The sequence below is a fragment of the Bombyx mandarina genome, chromosome 22 (genome assembly GCF_030267445.1).
Source record: "Bombyx mandarina strain Sakado chromosome 22, ASM3026744v2".
NCBI classification, from domain to species: domain Eukaryota; kingdom Metazoa; phylum Arthropoda; class Insecta; order Lepidoptera; family Bombycidae; genus Bombyx; species Bombyx mandarina.
The window spans coordinates 10,530,160-10,553,603 of record NC_143228.1 but is presented as its reverse complement, the minus strand read 5'-3'; the positions used below and the strand labels follow the sequence as shown (position 1 = coordinate 10,553,603).

Sequence of the window (23,444 nt, the reverse complement as noted above, 5' to 3'; positions counted from 1 at the left end):
AACGTTCACGTCAGCTCACGTCATTGTCACGTCAGTTTTAGCAGGTCATCGGTCCACCTCGTGACTTCTACCCACGCTGTGCTTTCCAGTACGCGGTTGCCACTCGACCTTTTCGGCCCCAGCGGCCTTCTCTTCTACGAGCAATTTGACCTGCCCTCTCCTACTTCAATCTTGCTATCCTTCGGGCTATATCTTGGTTCTTCTGCCAATCTCCTCATTTCTGATTCGATTACACAGGAAAACTCCGAACATAGCCCTCTCTATTGCTCTTTTTTAATGGGTTTATTTATTATTAAGAAATTTATTTATTTATTTTATTTGTTTATTTAGTTTATTGTTTAATCTGTTATTTGTTTAAGAAAATCGGAAAAGAAACTTCCGAATTACAACTTTGTTAAAATGGATTTGGCCAATGGACTTCGTTCCCTTTGCTTTGGTAATAAGCAAATGAAACACAAATGTCAAGTGTCAGTTTCCACGTGGGCTCAGCTTAGATTGAGTCTGGTGTTAAACTTCAATTATTTTTGATTCTAGTTACATTTACTAATTAAATTTAAAGCAATGGTAAAAGTTAAAAAAACTTCCAAAGTAAAACAACGAATCACTGAACCCGTAACTAAAGATGAAAATGTACCTTTACCTCCAGTACGAATGTCTAGTGATCCTGCACCCAAACAGGTAGGTTGTTTATTTTATGTTTTTCAATCTACTCAGTAAAATGAGATTTGCGCATACTATCGTAAGACATAATAATATTCCATTTAATATTTGTAATGCATCTGAACGTTTTGTTACACTAAATTTTGCACCGCACTTTTTGTAAACGTTTCCACATTTTCTACAATTAAAATGATGTACAGGTGAAATGGATAAACAGACAGAGGGTACTCGTCTTTGCGATGAGAGGTATCAATCATCGTCACAGGCATTTAATGGAAGATATTAAGAAATTAATGCCACATCATAAGACAGAGTCCAAAATGGAGAGAAGCAAAAACTTGTATGTTGTTAATGAAATTAGCGAGATGAAAAACTGCAACAAATGCATTTTATTTGAAGGAAGAAAGATGAGGGATTTGTATATGTGGATATCTAATATACCAAATGGACCAAGTGCTAAATTTTTGGTGGAAAACAGTATGTATATTATGTAAAATTTATATAGAATAAAAAAAAATACTGAATGTGAACTACATCTATGACTCAAACTCAGTTTCAGTAGGGGATTTTGAGTCTTCAGATGTGAATAGTTAATGATACATTTAAAAAGCAGCATTTAAGTAATTTCTTTTTTTCAGTTTATACAATGGGGGAACTGAAAATGACTGGCAATTGTTTGAGAGGTTCTAGGCCTTTGTTATCTTTCGATCCACAATTTACAAAAGATCCTCACTACTGCTTACTGAAAGAATTACTGGTACAAATTTTTGGTGTACCTAATTATCATCCAAAAAGTCAACCATTTTTCGATCATGTGTATACCTTTATGGTATTAGATAACAGAATTTGGTTCAGAAATTATCAGATTCTGTCTGAAGATGGTGCTTTAGCTGAAATAGGACCACGATTTGTATTGAATCCTGTAAGTTAACGTTTTTTTTTTCAATATCTGTAGATTTGTGCATGTTCACAATACTAAAGAAAAAAAATGTGTGTGTGTGCAAGTCACATAGTTGGGGACGCGAAACTGTGCGGAGCGCTTTGTGATTTGTCGGTGGCGCTCGGAACCGCTTCGGCAAGCCAATCGCGGCACACTTATTTTTTCGTTTCGTTTCATCAAGTTTGAAATCATAATAATTCTAAAGAAGTTTCACTTAAACAAAAAAACAATTCTAAATGTATGACTATGTGGCTGAACTCAAATCTAAACACGCACACAATATATGCTATACTATGATATGCTAGGCTGTAAGTAAATGTAAGTAATGCCAAGGCTGATCCAACATTGGGTCTATTGATTTACTTTACCACTAAGTAACATGTCGGGAACAATACTGTTTTACAAGTAATGTAATATGCTTTAGGTCAAGATATTCTCAGGATCGTTTGGGGGTGCAACATTATGGGAAAATCCTAAATACATTAGTCCTGCCAAACTAAGACAGGCTTATTCTAGAAAAGCAGGTAACAAATATGAAAACAGGATCGAAAAGAAGGCCTTGTATGAAGCAACAAAACCTGAAACAGGCTACCCTGATATAGAAGGTGCAGATTTCTTCAAAGGAAATCCAATAGAAAAGGCAAAGGAAGTGATTATAAAAGGTAAACAACTGTTTAAGCTATTAATTTTTAAAATAAAACCACAGACAATTTACAAATTTAAGAACATGTGATAGGCTTCATATTATAAGCCCCCACAGGTAGGTAGCATTATCTTAATACTACCAGGAAGCAGCAATGCTTCCACCATTCAAGTTATAAAGGTGTGACAACCATTGTAGACATTTGAGACTTTGACCTAGTGTAATAAGGAGAGTGGTAGTATTTACATTATAATGTATAGTCATAAGCCAATAGGGGATTCCAACAGACGTTTAAAACCCAGTGAACCATGAGTGTGTTCACCCATCTAACGCAATTTTTACAACATTCACTTTTTCTAGATCTATAGCATACACTCTCTCTTTTTCTATTGTATGTGCCTCAACAAAGAAAAAACCTACCACCACTACTAATAAAAACGTATTTTTTTAACAGAGGAAATTGAAAACGAGACTTCTGTAGCAGAGGGTAGATTTGTGAAGAAGCCAGTATTTTCTATAAAATCATCTAACCGTCCTGATAAGGTTATCAGAAGAAAACAATTGAAAGCTAAAAGCAAACTTATTTCAGATCAAATAAAGAAACGAAAACAATTTAAAAAGAAAAAACCTTCTAAAATGTAAATTTTTATTATTTTATAAAATAAAGCACATTTTCACACACGTGATTGTTATTTCTGTGAAAAATACCATAAAAAGCAGTCAGGTGCTAAATATTTTATATTAAAATACGTCTAAATTAAATATAGTTCAAAAGCTGGCAGTCATAAAATATTCCAAAAAATTATAAAATGTACCCTAAAATGTCACAATATTGAAGTATTAATAATTTAATTTTGAAGTATTATCTTCTCTCTATTTAATGCAATTTTCAAAATTTACAACACAATAAAATAGCTCACAAGGCCCAATCTGATATTTATGATTTAATAATTATGTATCATTTGTGGCATTATTTTAAATCACCTCGGCAACATTATTCACAAACAATTTCTATTATTGATTCCTTTTCTTTTCAAATGCATAGTAGAACCAACGAGCTCATAACCCTCCTGGTGACAAATGGTTACCGGGCCCGTTGATACAACGAGAATGCCGCCATCAGCGTTATACTTGAGGTTGAAGTTTCAATTAGATTGTAATACGGTTATCCCATCCTTCAAATCTAACACTGTTTTTAAATCAAATCATTATGTTATCAAACTTAATTCTTATTTTTAAAACTGTTAGAACTATTTTAAATATAATAACGACGCTTGTAGCTGAAAGTAAGTATTGTACTTTTTGACGAAGCATGTTGCTGATAACTCTATTTCTGTAAACTGAGGAAGCATGTTGCCGATAATAACATGTACTTTTAGGTTAGGAATATTATGTTCTTTTTTCATAATAAATACTATAGCATAAACAAATTAATTTTTCAGTTAACCTTACATCGATAAGGAACTATAGTCGGATTTTTAATTAGACGAAGCCAGCTGACAGTAGCTAATGTCACTTTGTGTAATAATGTTGCTATATTTAAAGTAATAGTGATGCGTTCAGTTCTCGTTCAATCACATAAATGAACAATGAGTGTGAAGAGTTACTCATTAATTTCAAACTATAAAAGAATATTATTTATATTTTACAATAAAATTGTATTAAAGTGATCCAATATAATAATATGTTACTAGTAGTATGTAACTACAATCAGTTTTTTTTATTTTCATTACCTATGTACCTATAATTGTTATATTTTATACATCTATAGTTTCAACTATATGATGCATTGGAAATAGGACAGTCTTACAAGCTTCCTCGTGATATGATTTAATGTTCTTGGTAGCAGAGTGCAGGCAGTTACGAAATAATATACCTACTAACACACTTTTATATATTAGTATTAGTTACGTCGATTTTTTAGAATTTATTATCGAAATCACAGTTTTCTTATTTTATTATACTTCACGAAGTGACAGACATTTCTTCACTTCACTTATTATGACAACTCTTGTCACTTCTTTCTATGTATATGTTTTTGATAAGGAGTTTCTATATCCATTAACTCCAACACTTTCCCTAAACATTTACATAGTACACAGTCCTAGTGCCTGGCGTAGAACTGCATATGACGTACGAGGTAGTGATTTGGTAAGGATGTCTGCGACTTGATCCTTTGTTCCGATCCGTACAACGTTGCAGATACCCTCAGTTACCAATTCTCTGACGTAGAAATGTCTGAGCCGGATATGCTTCGTTCTCTTGTGAAACTCGGGGTTGTGAGCAAGACGAACAGCAGCTTCATTGTCCACATGCAGAACCGGTACGTCCGCAATTGTAGTCAATGCCTGGTATAGTCTAGCAAGCCACATTAGTTCTCTGCCAGCTTCACTAGCTGCCACAATTTCGGCTTCTGTAGTGGAGATAGCGACCGATGTTTGTCGCTGACTGATCCATGAAACTGTGCCTCCAGAATAGCGACAGATCACTCCCGTTGTGGAACGTCCGGTTTCTGGATCACCTCCGTGGTCGGCGTCGCTAAATCCTTCTAGGATTCCAGGTTTGAGACCAGCTTTATATGAGATCCCATGCGAAAAGGTACCTTTGATGTAGCGCAAGATACGTTTTACCTTGAGCCAATCTGTCTTTACAGGTTTCTCCAACTTTCTTGAGACAACTCCGATGGCATAAGCAATGTCAGGGCGAGTACCAACCATTAAGTATGCCAGAGCACCGACAGCTTCTCTATATGGGAAACAGGAAGCTTCCGTTTCTTCTTTCCCTTCTTGAATAGCCTCTCTCTCAATCGGTGTGGAAACGGGATTACAGTCACTCATTTGAAAGCGGTCTAATACCTTTTTCGCGTATGCCTCTTGGTTGATGAAGATGGAGCCATCCTTTCCTCGATGGATTTGAAGACCAAGATAATATGTCGCTGGTTTCGTCGTTATGCGCAGTCTCTTCTTCAAATCTTCTAAGAAAGCGTTAGCCGTGTCTTCATCAGTGGCAGCTACTAATCCGTCATCGACGTACAACGTGATCAGTAGTTTCTTCCCGTTAACTTCTCTTGAATATAAGCAGCAATCAGCTTCGGACTGTTTGAAGTTCATATCCAATAGGATCTCTTGAAAGCACGAGTTCCAGCACCTTGGTGCTTGTTTAAGTCCGTACAGGCTACGGTTAAGCTTGAAAACGGTAGACGTTCCTTCCGTGAGGTTACACCCTTCTGGCGGTTGAACGTATATTTCTTCCTCGAGCTTTCCGTTCAGAAAGGCTGTGCAAACGTCGAATTGGACCAGATGTAAGTTTTCATGCGCGCTAACACTGAGTAGTGCTCGTACAGTAGTCAGGCGTGCGACAGGACTGAAGGTCTGGTCATAGTCTACTCCTTTCCTTTGTCTGTACCCTTTTACGACAAGTCGAGCCTTGTATTTGTCGATCGTGCCATCTGGATTTCGTTTGATCCGTAAAACCCATTTGCAGGGAAGTGCTTTTCGTCCTTTTGGCAATGCACACGGCGTCCAAACGTTCAGGTCTTCGAAGGATTTCAATTCGCTACCCATTGCCCTTTGCCATTCTTCGCGATCGTCCCTTTTCATAGCGTCTGCGAAATTATTTGGGAATGTTTCAGTGATACAGACGTAATCTCTTAGTCTCTCAGGACGTCGAATCAGTGAGCGATCTCTAAGATTATAGCCGGTTGGCGGTGGTTCAGCATCATAAAATAATTCTTCTGGAACTGTCGTTTCGTCTTCATGGTCATGGTCTTCGTAGAGGACTTGATCCGATTCTTCTCCCTCGAGAACATGATCATGGTCGTTGGAGATTGTTTCGGTAGTTGTATCTCCCTCGTGAACGTGTGTTTGCTCTGGAATTGCAACTTCTCTTTCTAAGTTCGTATTTGGCGTTATGGTAATCGGGTATTCTCTTGTCTCAACTTCTGTTTTAGGAATTTCACTGTTACAGATGGGAAGAGGTTTCTCATCGAAGATTACGTCACGAGAGCGGACGAGCGTCGAGTGTTTTCCGTCTGTGACCCAGATACGGTAGCAATCTTCGTCGTACCCAATAAGTCGACCTTTTATTGCCTTTTTGTCGAGTTTTCTACGCTTCTGCTTTGGAATATGGACGTATGCGATTGAGCCTATTATTCGGAGATGTTTAATAATAGGTTTCTTTCCATACCAAAGTTCATGCGGAGATTTATCTGAACTTGTGGGACCTGTTCTGTTCAGTATGTATGCGGCGGTATTAATGAGCTCTGCCCATAGCACTTGCGGTAATGGCTCATGAGCGTACATCATTGATCTTGCTGTCTCAACTAGGGTTCTGTTCTCCCTTTCGCTTACTCCGTTTTGTTCAGGTGTATACGGGGTGACAAGTCGCTGTGCTATTCCATGTGTGTCTAAAACATTTTTTATGGACGCGTTGTCAAATTCACCGCCGTTGTCGCTTAGAAGGCACTTTATGGTGTGTCAGACTGTTTTAGTTTGAGCGATCATCAAAACTAATTTGTCTTTGACCTCGGACTTCTTGCGTATGAAGTACACCATACGGTAGCCAGTAAAGTCGTCTTTGAACAGAACGTAGTACTTATAGTTTGAGAAGCTAGGTTGAAACGGTCCGCAAACGTCAGTGTGTACGATTTCTCCGGGCGCGGTAGCTCGGGTTCTTGTACCGAATTTAAGTCGATGCGCCTTTCCAAAGATGCAGCCTTCACAGGTATCTTTATCCATCGGCAGGATTAGACCTAGTTCCCGTTGGATCGTCGCTCTTACGTGTCTTTTATGTTGGTGAGCGAGTCTCTCGTGGTAAAGTTGCATCGTTGCTGTAGTTGCAAAGACTTCGGGTGGTTTTTCTGGCAGTACGGGTTTTACTTCCAGTCGATATAAGCCACCTTGTTTTTGTCTCTTTCCTATTAAGCACACTTTCCCGTTGACAATGACGTTGCATTCAGTTGTCCTGGATGAAAAGGTGCTATTCGGGACTCGGTCGTGAAGTGCGAGTACGGAGAAGAGGTTCTTACTTATGGCCGGAACGTACCAGACGTCTTGCAGACTGATGTCGATTTGTTTCCCGTTAACATATCCTCTGAGCTGTACTGTTCCTTTGCCTTTGGCACGGACTTCATTGCCAGCGGCCGTTGTAACAGTGTAGTTCTCATTGAAATGATCGTAGGTTTGGAAAATATCAGCTCTGTTGGTGACGTGGCTTGTTGCACCATTATCTATGTACCAGTTCTCGTTGTCCCGTGAAACTGTGAAGATTTCGTTGTCTTCTAAAGACATGAGTAGCAAATTAGCGGTCTTTGAAGTAGAAGGCGTTGCTGTCTGGGTCGGATTTTGGCTCTTAGGAGGTCTACCGTCACGGATCCATTTTTGACAGTTGCGTACTCTGTGGCCAATACCTAGGCAGTAGTTGCATTTAAGCTTCTTGTCCTTCTTCTTCTCCATATTCGAAACCAGGGCTTCCGAATGATGCAAAGGTACGTTGTTACCTTGCAGTGCCCTTTCAAATGCGCAGAGATGACTAGTTAGGCTTTCTACAGTACGGTTGGATTTGGGCAGGAGGAGCCAACTACTTCTGAAGCTGAAGTATGAATCATCAAGTGTGTCCAGTATCTTACAAACAAGTAGCAGTTCGGGTAGCTCTTGGTTACTGTCCTTCTTGAGTTCTTGATTCAGTTCAGTCCAGATGTTCTTTAATTTTGACATGTGGGTGGCTATGTCGTCTGCTTGATCCTTCTTAAAGCTGAAGAAACTCATACACAGGTTGTAGGTTTTGTCCTCATTTGTTCCGTCGAACAGCCTGTGGAGCTCTAACCAGACATCACGTACATTAGTGAACCGCATCACTTTTCGAAGTGTGTCTTCTTGCATATTGGTGGTAAGTATTAGGATAGCGCTGGCATCAGCTTTATCAAACTTATCTTTTTGTTGTTGATAAGCCGCCAATTCAGCATCGCCGCATCCGGTAGGTGGACGAGTAGGCTCCTGGAACGATCCTTCAACTACTTCTAGGGCCGACGGTACGGTGCGTAGTAAGCATAAGGCTTTGTATTTCCAGGTGTCCCAATTTTTTCCATCTAGGAGGCCGATCTGAAGCTTTCCTGTGATACCTTCCATTTTCGTAGTGCGGGTCCGTAACCTGATATGATTTAATGTTCTTGGTAGCAGAGTGCAGGCAGTTACGAAATAATATACCTACTAACACACTTTTATATATTCGTATTAGTTACGTCGATATTTTAGAATTTATTATCGAAATCACAGTTTTCTTATTTTATTATACTTCACGAAGTGACAGACATTTCTTCACTTCACTTATTATGACAACTCTTGTCACTTCTTTCTATGTATATGTTTTTGATAAGGAGTTTCTATATCCATTAACTCCAACACCTCGCAATGTTTTTCTTAATGTTTAAAACACTCGGTATTCAGTACAGGTAGATACCATAGGAACATAATGTTTCGTCGAAAACTCGTTGGTATGTACAAAGCATGGCTAAAATTCGAACCCCGTGCCCGATATCGGCAGTTCGGCACACTAACTATTCACTAGACAATCGAGGCAATTTCATTAATTCAGGAGTTTTTTCAATCGTTCACTTTATCACAACACTATTTTTATTTCATCAAAAACTGACAACACAGTAAACGTCAGTTTACTTCGTCTAATAAAAAATCCGACTATAACTGTCAATACGTAGAAAATGTTTTCAATTTTATAATCAAGCCTTCAAAACCGCCTTTATTGGTTTTTTTAAGTAAATATATTACTCTGCAAGTTGTTAAAATTGAAGTGACGTTTCTGTGAGGGCGCTGCGAAGGCAACCCTTAATACAATAAAATTCAAAATATAGTCGTTCGCGATCCACACAACTCTCAATTAAAAAAGAGTCTTGTCAAGTTACTTTAAATGCTAATTACAAAAAACAAAGCTTTTAATTAGACGAGAATAATATTCATATTGGAGAAAGGCAAATACGCGACCATTAGCAGTGAGTTACATGGCTCATTTTTAACAGGTCAATCTGATTCAGTGTCTGGTGCTATTCAAACTTTTGTCTCAAAGTTATGATGACCATTGCTCTGACTGATGGACAGCAGACGGACACCATATGAGCTACGGGAACGTCTGCCCATCTATAGTTAGAAAATTCTAGCAAAATATAAAATTTTAAACCTTTATCTTTGACACATTAAAGCTTTGATTATCGTAAGACTTCGTTAGAAGGTACACGAGATGATTCTTTTATTCAAACATTTATACTTAATGGTCAGGTAATAGTTAAATGTAAATACAAAAGGTATATTTAATTTTAGAGATTGATTGACAATGCCTCAGTAGGTGTAAAGCCTAGAAAGAACAAATTTTATTTTAGCAATTTGCAAATAATTACATAGTGTACGTATATCAAAATAAATGTACTAAAATTGATTAAATCTAGTTCGCGTCAAGAAGGTCAGTAAATTGTGAGACAAATTAGTACATTCAATAAAAGTTAACTAAAAAAAGAATGAGATACTTAAAAACTAAAAATATAATGAGATACTTAAAAACTAAAAAATATAATGAGATACTTATAAACTAAAATACAAGATACCAATTTCCATGATATTGTTTGGATTACATTCGCCCTTGTCACGGAACAATCGAACCACGACATACTACTCATATGTGACGTTACATACTAGTTTTTGAGAATTTAAGGCAAATATTAAACATTTACGTTACTAAATGTTTAACAAGTAACACACGAGAGCACTACAGGTAATTAAATTGGCTTACAGTATATAAAATACAAATAGTAATACTTATTGAAAATTAATATAAAAATTATTCCAAGTTATTATGAGTATTCTTAGTAAAAGTTTCAAAATGACAACCAGTTACAACTAAGTTTGTTTCAATAAATATTTGTACTTAATGTGCTTGTAACTTTATTAAACATTTTCAAAATAGCGGTAGATAACATTTAAAAACAATTTATAGTTAAAAACAAAAAAAACGGTTAAAAATGTAAATTATATAAACCATAAAATAGTAAATTGTGGACATATAAACGACTTCAAAAGACACAATAGTGTGCTACATAGATTCAAGTTAATCTAACATCAAATTCATAGAAAGCGATTTAATATACTTCTAAGGTGAGATTGTTACCTGTAAAAAAGTTAAATTTATTTATACGCGATTCGAACTAAAGAAAACAAAGATTTTATCTAACATTCAAAAGTAAGACAAACACAAATTGTCTTACAAAAATATTAGAACTATCAAAATGGTCGATTGGTTTCATTAAAGGCAACCGAGTAAATAGGTATTCTATGCAAAATATTAACTCGATGAAGTTATTGTCAATAAAAGTTAAAACTGGCATAGATGAATTTGACTTGATTCTGCAATAAGTAAAGGTATTGCCTTATCGATTAATAATATTATATATTCTACCACATTCAAATACTACGTACAAAAAAGTTATTAAAAAAATTACAAACAATGCACCCAATAAAACAACCAACAATGATACTTTTCTTTCACTAGCAAAATGGTTGGAAACAGTATTAGTTTATAAATATATAATATCTGAATAAAATACTACAAGAGCTCAATAGATTATGGTAAGATGGGAAATGGCTTCAAACCATGGTCTTACTTAGCTTGTTACGAACAAAACAATTTTGAATTCAGAAACTATATAGATGTGCAAGGACTCAATAGAAGTAATATCGCGTCTTCATCGAAACATTCCAATAACATGTAAGCATCTGATCAGATTTCCCATACGGTGCGATGTGAGATTTATTATTCAATTGTTTCAATTCCTGAACAGTTGCTGATTTTTAAAAGCGTGTTAACGGAGTTCTATATTTATTCAGCAACTATATTGTTCAGATAACATTGATACTATGTTATCGATCCTTAGCTTTTTTGTATTCAGACCTCGGAATCATCAAAATTATAATTCGCTAGTTGTGTTATGAATAAACAAATTTATGGTCACAAGCAATGAGGTAGCTTCAAATAATATCATAAACACATTAAGCCACTAAATTAGTAATAAATATTAATGTTAATAAACGATTACAATGCGCAATAGATAAATTACTGTATTCATTCAAAATATATTAAGCTCTTTTGACCAAGCTAACCCATTAAAATTCTTGCACATAAAACGGACACAAGATAAACAGATAGACTATTAAGCTTCACACACAATTCAACAAGACACAAACTACCTTATTAAACTATTTTTAATAGCAGCTTATTATAATAATGGACAAAAGGTATTTAAATGATATAAAAACATTGGAAGTATCTTTAAAAATTGGACGGAAACGACTGTATGGACCGGCTATTATTCTTGAAGTTTAACTTCGGAAGTAGCATGCTCTGTGCACACAGTACAAGTGAAAATTGGAAAATTTTAATCAAGCTCATTCTTTATAAAAATACGGTTCCAGATCAAAATAAAGAAATGATTTTTGTTTGTCATTTCATCATTCACCTCAACTATTTCTTTGTATGACCATTTATAATAAAAACTAGTTTTACGGTTTAATCATCCATATATTTTTTAAATCATTATAAAATGATTTCCGACATTTCGATACTATACTTTGCAGTATAAGGTGATCACGATCATTCATGTATAACGACGAAAAATCGCACAATTAAACCGTAAAATTACTTTTAATTATCTACGACTCGCGAATACTGAAGACTATCACTATTTTAGTTTATAACTGCATACATAAAATAAACATTCAGGATAGCTGCCTATAACATTAAATTATTAAGAACAACATGATCCCACGCCCACTAACTAGCACATCGCTGCATCGTCGCTGTCAAACCCAAATCTGCTATGTGCAAAAACTATATTTTGAATTACTTATAGAGTAAAAACATTTTCGTATAAAATTTTATATGAAGGTGAATTTTTAAGAATTATATCAAATGAAAGCTATACATAAATATTAAAGCTATAGACACATAACAGTTTTTTTTATACGGTAGATAGGGCTGTGAATTATATGTATAGGTCAAAAAGTAAAAATCTTAAAAAGTGCACATAGCCGATTTTGGTTTGACAACGACGACATGTCGTCATCTCACATTAAAACTGTATAATCTCAAAACTTACTAATTTTACGGGAGTGTTTTAAAGGTTTAACATGTGATAATGATTATATTTTTAATATTAATTATCTTGGCAACTATTACTTTTTATTTTTTACCTGTTACATTATCTGTCTTTTAGAGTAAGATATAATTATGTATTTTGTTAATAGTAGAAGTTAAAACTTAGGTAAATAAAAAAAAAACTGAAACTAAACTACGCTCTTTTGACAGTATTTATGAGAAAAATACTGGTGATGATACCAAATGATTTCGCATTTTAACTCAATTTCGATAATATTTTTGGAAATTGTACCTTTTTAATGCGAAAAGACGATGTAAGATACAAAACATCCACGGCAGTTTCATGCTTAGAACATAATTAATAAATCAATACTTTTCGTTGAGGTCCTGCAGCTCAGCTCCGTCGGCTTCGTCGTCGACTTTACTGATCTTATGACCGCCGAGTTCCGCTAATCTTGAACTCTTCCATTTACCTTCAACGCCGTTCATATTACGATCTTCGCACACGCAGAGGAACAAGGAATCGACCACCATCTGAAAAAGTTATGCAATTTGAATGATGCTTTTAATTTATTTATATATATACTAGCTGTACCAGTCCGCTTCGCTGGGCATTTAAAATTAACATTATTATTTCTCACCCCCACAAAGATTCTCATCATTAACGCCCCCGCAACTGGTGTAGGGAGTTCAACACTCATATAAATATTAGCCTATCCATTAAGTACATGTATTTTCTACATAGTCAATCGGATACACGGTTCAGTAGTTATAACGGAACATCCGTAAAAACCACTGTAGATTTATATATTAGTTTAGATTAATTTTCTAATTACAATTATGTACATCTTATACAGGGGTGCCCGAAAAAAATATTCTAGCTAACTAAGGTTTAGCGCCATACCAAAGAGGTAGGAGGTTTTGTGACGATGGAGTTTTTTGATATCATATTATGTACAATAAGTTTATGAGAAATTCCGATTAACAATCAATAGACGACATAAAACATTGATTGACACACGTACCACGTTCTGTTTGTCAGGCGATGCACTAACACTATTATAACCATATTATAACTGAACATCATAATTCCTCATTAAAAAAAATCCTACCTATTCTGACAGCCCTGAGAGGTTATATCAGCGTTACCCTAGCGTGTAGGTGAGCTGAGGTCCCATAACATAACAAAAACAATAAAAAAAGACTTTGTTAAGCATTTCATTCTAACATAAACGACACAGCATTCATCACATCACTTGCTTCAAAATGGCTAGTAAGTAGCAGTAGGAACTTCATCTTCATCATCATGACGTGAGTCATGATCGAAATAATCTGCATATTAGGTAGTCGATATGCGATCTTCATTCATTAGTCAATTTAAAGCAATTAATTCATTTAGTTGATGATATGTTTTATTTTATCAGTATTATGGGCCACTTTACTACCTAACACTATATATTTTCATTTTGAGATCAAGTTTAAAATGTTACGTTATTAGAATATTATAATAATATGAAGTTGAACAATATAAATTAAATGAGGTTGATAAAAAAAAAAAATGTATAGCAAATAAATTTGGACGAAAGTGTAGTTTGCTGTAGTGATGCGCATGCACAACACAGGGACCCAATCATGTGACAGCATGTGACACGACGCGGGAAGATCCAATCACGTAATCAACATGGCCGGTGCCACCTCATCCCCTTGCTTTGTTCCCCCAAACAGACCCAAAAATGGACTTCTTCGCATGTCAAGATCAGAGCTCAAGACTCGTGCCGATTATTATACAAGCTTATTTCATTAATACACTCTTATTAGCTTCAGATGTAATGGAACCTTTGAACATGATTTTGACCCCCTTCAAAACGTTAAATTAACTCGAAATTTGATATACTTATTAAGGACCGATGACAATTCAATATTTAAAAAAAAATTGAAAAAATTGAAATTCAACTAAAAAATGAAAAATAAATAATAGTTAAAAAAAACTAACAAAATACGCTTTTATAGAAAATCCAACTAAAAAATAGAAAATAAATTGTAATAAATTTGAATTAAAAATAGTGTGAGAAAAAATGATTTTATTGTAAAAAAAAAGCGTAGGGTGCATGGTATCAATAGTTATAAATATTTTATGAACAGATATAGTTATAGTGGAAGGGTTTATTTTGATAACATCCTGAAAAGCATCCCACGTTTTTTTTTACAATAAAATAATTTTTTCTTACACTATTTTTATTTAATTCAAATTTATTAAAATTTATTTTCTGTAAAAGCGTATTTTGTTCGTTTTTTTAAACTATTTAATTATTTTATAATTTACCTCGTATAGGGACAGAATGCAGTGCGCTATGAAGAACGAATAAATGCATATAACAAGAGTTGGAACGGCAAAGAAATGCAGATCGGAGTTTCGTTTGAGCAGCAGGAGGCCCACGATGCCGGTTACCGCCGTTACTATACATTTCCCGAGGAACAGTATGAAATCGCCGATACTGTTTATTGTGGCTACTTGTAATGCGTTGTTCACTATTGTACTGAAGGCCTACGAACAAATTAATTCAGTTTTAGTGATAGTCAATTCGTCTTGTCACATTAAAACTGTATAATCTCATAACTTCCTAATTTTACAGGATAGTGTTTTAAAGGTTTAACATGTGATATTTTTAATATTAATCATATTTACAACATTTATTTTTTTATTTTTTACCAGTTACATTATCTGCCTTTTAAAGTAAGATACAATTATGTATCAATTTTGTTAATAGTAGTCAAAACATAGGTAAACTAAAAAAAAAAAAACTAAAACTAAACTATTTTTGGAAATTGTGTTTTAATGCGAAAAGACGAATTGTACTAATAATTCGGTGCGCTCAGTGAGTTTTTTTAACTTCTCGATCGCGTAAAAGTTAACTCAAATTTGTATGGAACAGCTTCCCTTCTTTTGCCGCTAGGGGCGCTGTTCCAACTCTAGCACACAGAGATTACGACCAAACTAGTGTTATGAAGTCGGCGTGGAGTATTGTAAGCCGGTAACATTCTAAGAGTACGATATGTTGGAAGGAGCAATGTCCCTTCTACTATATTTACGAGAAGCCAAACTGGAATTTTGTTTCTAATAATCTAATCTAATAAATAAATTTAAATGACCATTTTCAGCTAATAATCATAATTCGTTTTAGTTAGACATTTCATAGAAGATTATTAGAATCTTTATGTAACACTAGCTGTTGTCCTCAGCTTTGCCCGCATGGTCAAGGAAAAGTGTCATAACAGGAATTTATTTTTTTGACATAGTGACTCACCTGACCTAATACTATTACTTTAAAATGTCAATGCAACACACAGTTTCACATTTATAATTTTAAGTATAGATTATTTCTAAGTTTAGTATATTAAAGTTGTTTTCGGTTACCTTGCCGGCAGCTTTGCAGAAGTGACATCTCTCGATCGCGATAATAGTGTATGCGTTATGATTCAGATATCGTATGAACTTTTCCAGGCAATAGAAGCAGCAGATGCCGCATTTTAAACCGCATTTCGCACATTCGGATCCTTTATCAGCACTCGCTGACAGCCTGTAGTAAAAAAAAGTTTTTTTATTTTTTTTATTTTTTATTTTATGTATGCTTAAGTGCTAGATTAGCTGCTATTACTGTTTAAGAGTCAGAAATAATTTAGACAGAATTATAAATTTTTGATCTATATCCAAATCACTTAGAATTATTTCGTTTAATTCACTTGAGTCATTATATTATTATCCTATGCAGACTTCCTCGAAAGTTTTATGAATAGTATTTTTTTTATTTAGTATTTTTTTAGGCGCAATAAAATACGTATTTAAAAACGTAAATGCCGTTTGAAAATCATTTACATACCCCTTATTCATTGCTTACAGGCTCATATTTAACTAGTCAAAATAAAAAATTACACTTACTTGGCATGCAAATATGTCAATATAAGCCTTGGTATTTTGAATAGTGTAATCAGAAATGATCCTTTCGCCACAGATCCCAAATGGTATTTCAACAGTTTCCCTATGGAATATAGGACGGGTGATGGATGTGAGTTTTCCCCCCTGTAACAAAAATTAAGTATTAATCAACAATTATTAGAACACAATTTTAAATGGAACCGATGACAAGCTTCTGGTGGTAGGCGGTCACCAGAGTCTTTGAGCATCAGTTCAAAACGTAAGGGTGTAGTCAAGGTGGGTGGGACATCTGTGGTCACTGCCACACACTGTGTTCGATAAAACTTACTACCCACCCTAGAAACAAGTTCCACAGACCAACACTGCAAACTTCAGTTTGAAAATAACGATCTGAAATTGTTTCATGTTTTTCTATTCTACTATCGTTTTTGTTAATTTACATCATCATTAAAATATAACTCTTGTTTAACATTTAAATTTAACATTAACCAAAATTCTTTATTTAGCATTTATTAAGGTGTAGATATAGCCTAGGTCATGTGTTCTTAAATTAAACTAAATCAATAAATATATAATACATATATATATATATATTTTTAATCATTAAATCCCAAAGAATATATTTACTAGGTTTTACTAAATAATTCATCCTGACCTGAAATACCAATGTGAAACAGCCCCTGCTATGGTCATCTGCTGACAACCAAGTATGAACTCACTGCCCCAGATTAAAGATATAAGACACATCCACCACATGCTATGTATCCACATCGGGCTGAATTCAATTGATTTGAAAGTATCTGTGAATAATAAAGTACTCTTAGTAAACGATAAAACGATATTCATGAGATATGAACATTATCAATGTACATATAATAACAACAGAGAAAAATATCTATATATATAAAAATTAATTGCTGTTTGTTAGTCTCGCTAAAACTCGAGAACGGCTGGACCGATTTCGCTATTTTTGGTCTTGAATTATTTATGGAAGTCCAGAGAAGGTTTAAAAGGTAGATAAATGAATGAAAATATTCGTAATTAAATAAAAATAACAATTTTGTTTTTTCTTTGATGTGTCCCCCCTCAGACAGATTCCTTTTGTTTGTTTTAAGTTTATTTTATACAAAAGTTTAGGTCTTTTCTTTATCGATTGAGGCACTACGAAGTCTGCCGGGTCAGCTAGTATATAATAAACATTACTACCGGGTTTTTTTTCTTGGTAAGCAAAACATTTTGAATCAAAACATGTAAGATGCCTAAATACAATTCAAATATAGAATAAAATTTTGTTTTACTATGATTTGGAAGAATCTTAATAAACCATTTCTAACAGATTTTTTGTCATGTGAATAATAAAATTTACCTTTTGAAATACCGTTAAGAGCTTCTGCAGGTCTACCACTTTGATAAATGTTATTTGCTGTTTCATTGACAAAGAAATTTGACTTAAACGGAATCCCAGGATAATTAGCTGTAGCTAAACAAACCTAGAAATAAATTGGTCATTATTTTGATATACTTATAGTTTTTTATTGCCTTATTAGGCAGACGAGCATACGGCCCGCATGATGGTGAGTGGTTACCGTCGCAGATGGACGTCAGCAATGCCAAATTGCTCCATTATTATATTTTTTATTTATACATATGTATATATTTTATTCTATTTCTTGCAATTATGTAGGGTAGAGGTAACGAGAAACGTCTCTGTTGTGAAAAGTGTCAGTTAAAATCTGCTAAATAAGGGTTGCGCTACAGTAGCAACCGGGTAAATTTAAAAAAAGGCGCTGAAAGTTATTAGGATAAGATAGAGAAATAAAAAAGGACGAAAGAATTGTAAGCACTACAAAATCACAAAAAGTATTTTATTTGAAGTTGATAAGTAAATGCAATCGATGTCTCCACGTTTTAGAAAAGCAATAATTTTAGGTACTATTGACGAAATTAATTTGATGTAGTCCAAACATGTGAGGTCTTGTATATTACACTGTTATTAACTACTCTAGTCATTAAATATATTAAATTTCCTAACTCAGCATACTTCAATCAGTTAACAACTGCTCAATTCACATCATCTGTGCCTATGCCAGCGCCATTCTGGAGGATTTTTGAACTGTTATTTAGTTTTGAAAGGGATACTTTTTCAAACTTCTCCCATATGAGACGGTTCTCCTTGCCTCTACCCTCCATACTTGCGATATTGCTCTAAGTAAGCAGATGAGCAATACACTTGATCTGTACACAGAGTATGGTACACATGCACGTTAAATCCCATAGACTTATTAATAAGTCGAAGTTTTTTTTTCTAAATTTAAATCATATTGTTTATATCGTTCAGTAAGCAATAATTGTACCATTTTGCATCATATGAAAGGTTTAATGTAATCCTCAATGAATTTGTACTATGATTTTAAAAGATTATCAGAACCGGGTTAGAGTACAAGTCTCTTTTAACTGAACTAAATATTGTCTCTAACACATTCGTGTTTATAATATCCTTAGTAATGAAATTTAACTTACCACAACCGTAGACCAGAATGCAAAGAACACTACAAGAAATAGGAAAGTAATGATTGGTTGCAGGAATAATGCTGGTATCGAGCCAAGACAGTGAGCTGTCTCTCGAAACAGAGCCGCGAGGAACGAAACTCGCGAACGCATCACCCAAACGAGCAATAACAAAATCACCTAGAACCGAATAAAATTTTTAAATTAAGGGTTGCAAATTCCTTCCGTTGCGCGAATTCATTCGCGTTGTGATGTCTATGGACTCCGTAAACTCCGGTCATCGTCAAACCCGTCGCTTGCGACGAAGGGCTCGACGAGTAAATTAACGCTCAGACACAGCCCACTGAGTTTCTCGCCGGATCTTCTCAGTGGGTCGCGTTTCCGATCCAGTGGTAGATTCTACGAAGCACGGCTCTTGCTAGGGTTCGTGTTAGCAACGTCGTCAAGTTACTTACTTATGGACTCTAGGGCCAGGTCGTCGTGCAGGTCGATGTTCCTGACGAACCACGGGGCTCCGACGGCTATCCTGCAATAGCTATAACGAACTTATCGTAACACTATAAAGTGAGTGATTAATAAGTAAATTAAGTTAACGACATATTTGTATTCTCGTCATAGGACACGTATTTAATGATTTCAAATATAACTTTCTAAATATAAATTATTTGGTCCATTATTTGTTTACATTGAGTATAAGTTATTAATTTTATTAGCATATTTTTATTTATTTTACATAATTTTAATAAGTTTAACTTAGTTTTTAAGAGGGACTATTGAGATTTCATAGTAAAATTAGCACATACTTACAGTTATAACTGTTGCAATTATAGAATACCAAAGAAATGCTTTTTCATTCTTCAATGATTCCTGTAATAGTGAATAGACGGGGTGAGCATGTTTACTCGCCTCCTTAATTTGTAAGTTTTTACTATTCTGTCGTAAAAAAGCAAATAGTGGTTTTTCCATTTGAATCTATGCAGAAGAGGCTGTTTGTTTTGTCGATAATAATCCCGTCCTCACCTCTGGGTCTATGAAGAGAGTTTGGTTCTCTCTGTCTTGTATACTTAATGTAGTTTAATGGGAACTGCTCTGAGTAATTATTTGAGATAATCAAGCTATCTTACTACTACTACTACTACCTAGATCACTTTGTTCCCTACAGTGCATTTCCAGATATATTTTTTACCACATACCACCTAGTTTCCCTCACATGGTATCTTCTGAACTCTATGACACATCTTTCTTCAAAGATGTTTATATAGTCTTCAGACAAGTTGGTGATTTGCAGCATTGCTGATATCCATGCACAACTGTGACCACTTATCATAAGGTATGCTTGTCTGTCTACAGAGGTAGCTCTACATTGATGCACAATGTCAATATCAATTGTATTGTTATTCCAGTAAGATTACATATAAATTATACTTACAGCCAGGAAACTGCCATCAAAGCTTCTTTGTTTAGTCCTTAGTTCGTGATAAGTATACCAAAGCAGGGCTGTTCCGGCTACGCTTACTATTGATACTATTATCATAAATATCCATGACACGAAAGTGGCTAGTAAGTGAAGAATTGACACCATCAGCAATGAGCATACTGAAAAAGTAAATGAAATTTTATTTTGATTATTCTTAATTGCGTAGGTAGTAAAGTAAGCACTAGCTTGATAATCCATTTAGTATTATCAATGTTCATTAACTAATTTTCCCACCTGCGCTTAGTTTACAGAAATATTTCTTTTAATCATACTACATACTACTAATCATGACTTACTAAGTAATGGGGATATGACCTTTTAATTATCCATTTGCATTAAATTGCAATAACAACAGTTATTGTTGTTGTTTGTTTTTTTGTTATTGTTATAACAACAGTGGTTTAGGCATGTGTGTGTTTTTGATATATCAATATATGAAGTTCATCATCATTATCATCATCATCATCATCATCAGGACACCTATGTCCACTTGATATAGGTCTTTTTTTTTCGGGCCCGAGGCCGAAACTCCTACGAGGTCCCCGCGCCTAAGGGGCGCGCGGGGTAGGTGGGTCTTGACGATCTGCAGGTGTTGGGAGCAGACCGCGAGCCCAAGGAGTTTTAGGACTCTACCGCACTAAACGACTCCCCTGCACTCTTACACGAGACGTCCGATCTCCATCCGGGGTCAGAACCCAGTCAGAGTAGAGGGGTTCCCGCGGTCAGCATTACAACCAGACCAGACACGCGGCGCCAACCCGTGGACGCCCGACCAACGGGTCGTCAAGGCGATAGTCGACGACCAACGATGTCGGTATCCGCGGTACGGCGGCGCTACCAAGGCGGCCCGGGCGATGCCGTTGGTGTTCCAGGATAGCCCGCTGGGCCAGAACAAGTCTGCCGGGTCGGAACGCGATACACCGCCGACCGGGTTGCTCTTCCACAGAACGTCCGGCGACGACAATGCGGACCGCATCGCAGGCCGCAGCCGCCGACGCGTCGTCCCGTCCTCCTAGTGCCAGTGCGCTAGAGTGACGATAGCGTGCGGCGCAGCCTCAACCCCCTCAAGTCGCTCCGTGACCATCACCGCTGCCTCCTCACAGAGGCCGGAGCTGGACAAACGCTCTCCTCCGACCCCTGGCTCGGCGCCGAGAGGAAAGAAGAGCTCTCCCTCTCCTGTTACGCCGCCTCCTTTTGCGAGATGGTGGACTCGTCGCTGCCGAGCATCGTAGCCACGACGTAGCCTATTTTTGCAACGAGGACGCGGCGCTGCTCTGCGAAAGCAGGGCAGTACGGGAGCGTGGGCTCCGCCGTGTCTTCTTTACAGCCACTGCAGTGGTGGCACTTCGGTGCAGGTAGCGGCCGAAACAACCGGTCGTTCTCAGTCGCACGGGGTCGCGGCTCCCCTCTGGAGCGGAGATCACATCGCCACGCGTAATCCGCAGCAAGCACCTCCGCTTCCAGGTCCCAGGGAGGCGTCCCAGCGAGCACGCACGCCGCCTCCAACGAGACGTTACGGTATCCGGGAACCGCCCTGACCTCAATAGCGCGCTGCGGACGTCGAAACGCCGCAACGTTGTTGTGGGTCAGGGTGTACCACTAAATGGGAGCCCATCGACTGCACCCACTTGATATAGGCCTACCCCAAGGATTGCCACAGTAAATGGTCCTAGTCTCTTCTCTATTGTTATCGCTGTGCACTTGAAATGGAATAAATGGAATTCAACGGAAATGTGAGTTTTAATTACTGTCACTATGGAAGGCAATGATAATGATTAAGAGAATGGAGTCAGCAACTCTGATGTCATCATTTTAAAAATGCCATGGAACCAGCCTAACCACCATATATATAAGAGATAATTTATTTATATATCAATTATAATAAGACAATAAGTATCAATTAAATAACCATTTGTGTAAAAAAAAAACATATTAAGAATTCACTAAATTATTGAGGCATCTACATTTTATGATTTTTTATTTCACCAATTCTAAATGCTATTAAACAATTCTATATTTTAGGTTTCACTTTAATGTGACTAATGCTTATTTCAAATTCACTCAACTAAGGGTGACATCATTATGCTGAGTCAATTCCCAAGGTCTCCCACACATATGTTAGTTAAGGTCAGTCAGATTAAAATGAATTTAAACTAATGATATTCTTCCTTTAGCTAAAGTAGTTCAGAAAGTGTTTAACATACTTACAAAATGCTACGATAATGCATATTATCATTTCTTTCCAGGATGAATAGAGATCTGATAGCATTTGTTCAATAGTATCCCAACTGTTAAGCAACTCATAAAAGTCTTTGAATACTTTTGTGGCTATATCTTGAGCTTTTTTAGGAAAGCATCTGTTCAACAGCGGAAAAGACTCATATACCGGCAATGTTGGACAAGGTCCATAATAATTATGTAGTTCTGCAGAATTCGGTAGTGTGTTTACATTAACAGGATAGTTGCACAGGTTTGAACCAGTTTGACGGTAAAACTGTTTGATATCATCCAAAGATTCTATTTTTTTGTTGGGACACTCCTTTACACAAATTTTTAAGGACTTTCGTAGTTCTTTCACGTCCATGAAAAATAGGTATTTTTTATCCAAAGTGTTAATACCAGAAAGCGAATTGTTCATAAGTTGCTTGTTGCTTTTAACGCCACATGTATTCCCGAAAGAATCAAATCCATTTATCAGTCTCTGAGGGTTTCCATAAATAAATGAAATACACGCCACAATGAGCTGAAATAAAATATTATTCAGGCTTGAACTTTGGGAAAACTTAAACCGCAAATAATTTTAAACATTTTTTAGTCATAAATACCATCAATATCCAAAACACAATGTAAATAACTAGCCACAGAACATCAGTGCAGCCTTTCTTGGGTGTCTCATGAGGTGTTGATTGAGGTGATATTTCACTTTGAGTACAACCCATTTTATTCCCAAAACTTGGAAATTTGTAAACAAAATTGTTTGTTAGATGCAATTTGCTTCAAACATATATTAAGTGTATAATCTATGCTTCAAACAAATCACAGATTAGCACTGGGACTTTTTGGCGGGAACGCGAGGAGTGAAGTTGTGTGATTTGTTTTATTTTGTATATTTAGTGTTTCTTCGGGTTTA

The 23,444-nt window shown here is 35.9% G+C and overlaps 2 protein-coding genes across 3 annotated transcripts; one reads left to right on the top strand and one right to left on the bottom strand.

The window, feature by feature from the left end:
* The first annotated feature begins 454 nt into the window (after nt 1-454).
* On the top strand, nt 455-2,922 carry LOC114253582 (ribosome biogenesis protein BRX1 homolog). The gene is made up of 5 exons (XM_028188512.2): nt 455-678; nt 861-1,137; nt 1,299-1,582; nt 2,025-2,262; nt 2,698-2,922. The coding sequence occupies exons 1-5, from the start codon at nt 562-564 to the stop codon at nt 2,883-2,885; spliced, it is 1,104 nt and encodes a 367-aa protein (XP_028044313.2). The 5' UTR covers nt 455-561; the 3' UTR covers nt 2,886-2,922.
* Nucleotides 2,923-9,595: 6,673 nt separating this feature from the next.
* On the bottom strand, nt 9,596-23,341 carry Ctl1 (choline transporter-like protein 1). Of its 2 annotated transcripts, XM_028188343.2 has the most exons (12): nt 23,140-23,340; nt 22,523-23,057; nt 20,267-20,433; nt 19,645-19,704; nt 18,850-19,017; nt 17,696-17,819; nt 16,985-17,129; nt 16,333-16,473; nt 15,811-15,973; nt 14,719-14,940; nt 12,769-12,929; nt 9,596-10,412 (listed from the first exon to the last, which is right to left on the bottom strand). In XM_028188343.2, the coding sequence occupies exons 1-12, from the start codon at nt 23,251-23,253 to the stop codon at nt 10,409-10,411; spliced, it is 2,004 nt and encodes a 667-aa protein (XP_028044144.2). In that variant the 5' UTR covers nt 23,254-23,340; the 3' UTR covers nt 9,596-10,408. The 2 variants fall into 2 exon arrangements, with proteins under 2 accessions (XP_028044144.2, XP_028044143.2); XM_028188342.2 differs by lacking the exon at nt 9,596-10,412 and having other exon boundaries at nt 12,640-12,929; nt 23,140-23,341.
* Between the last annotated feature and the right edge of the window lie 103 nt (nt 23,342-23,444).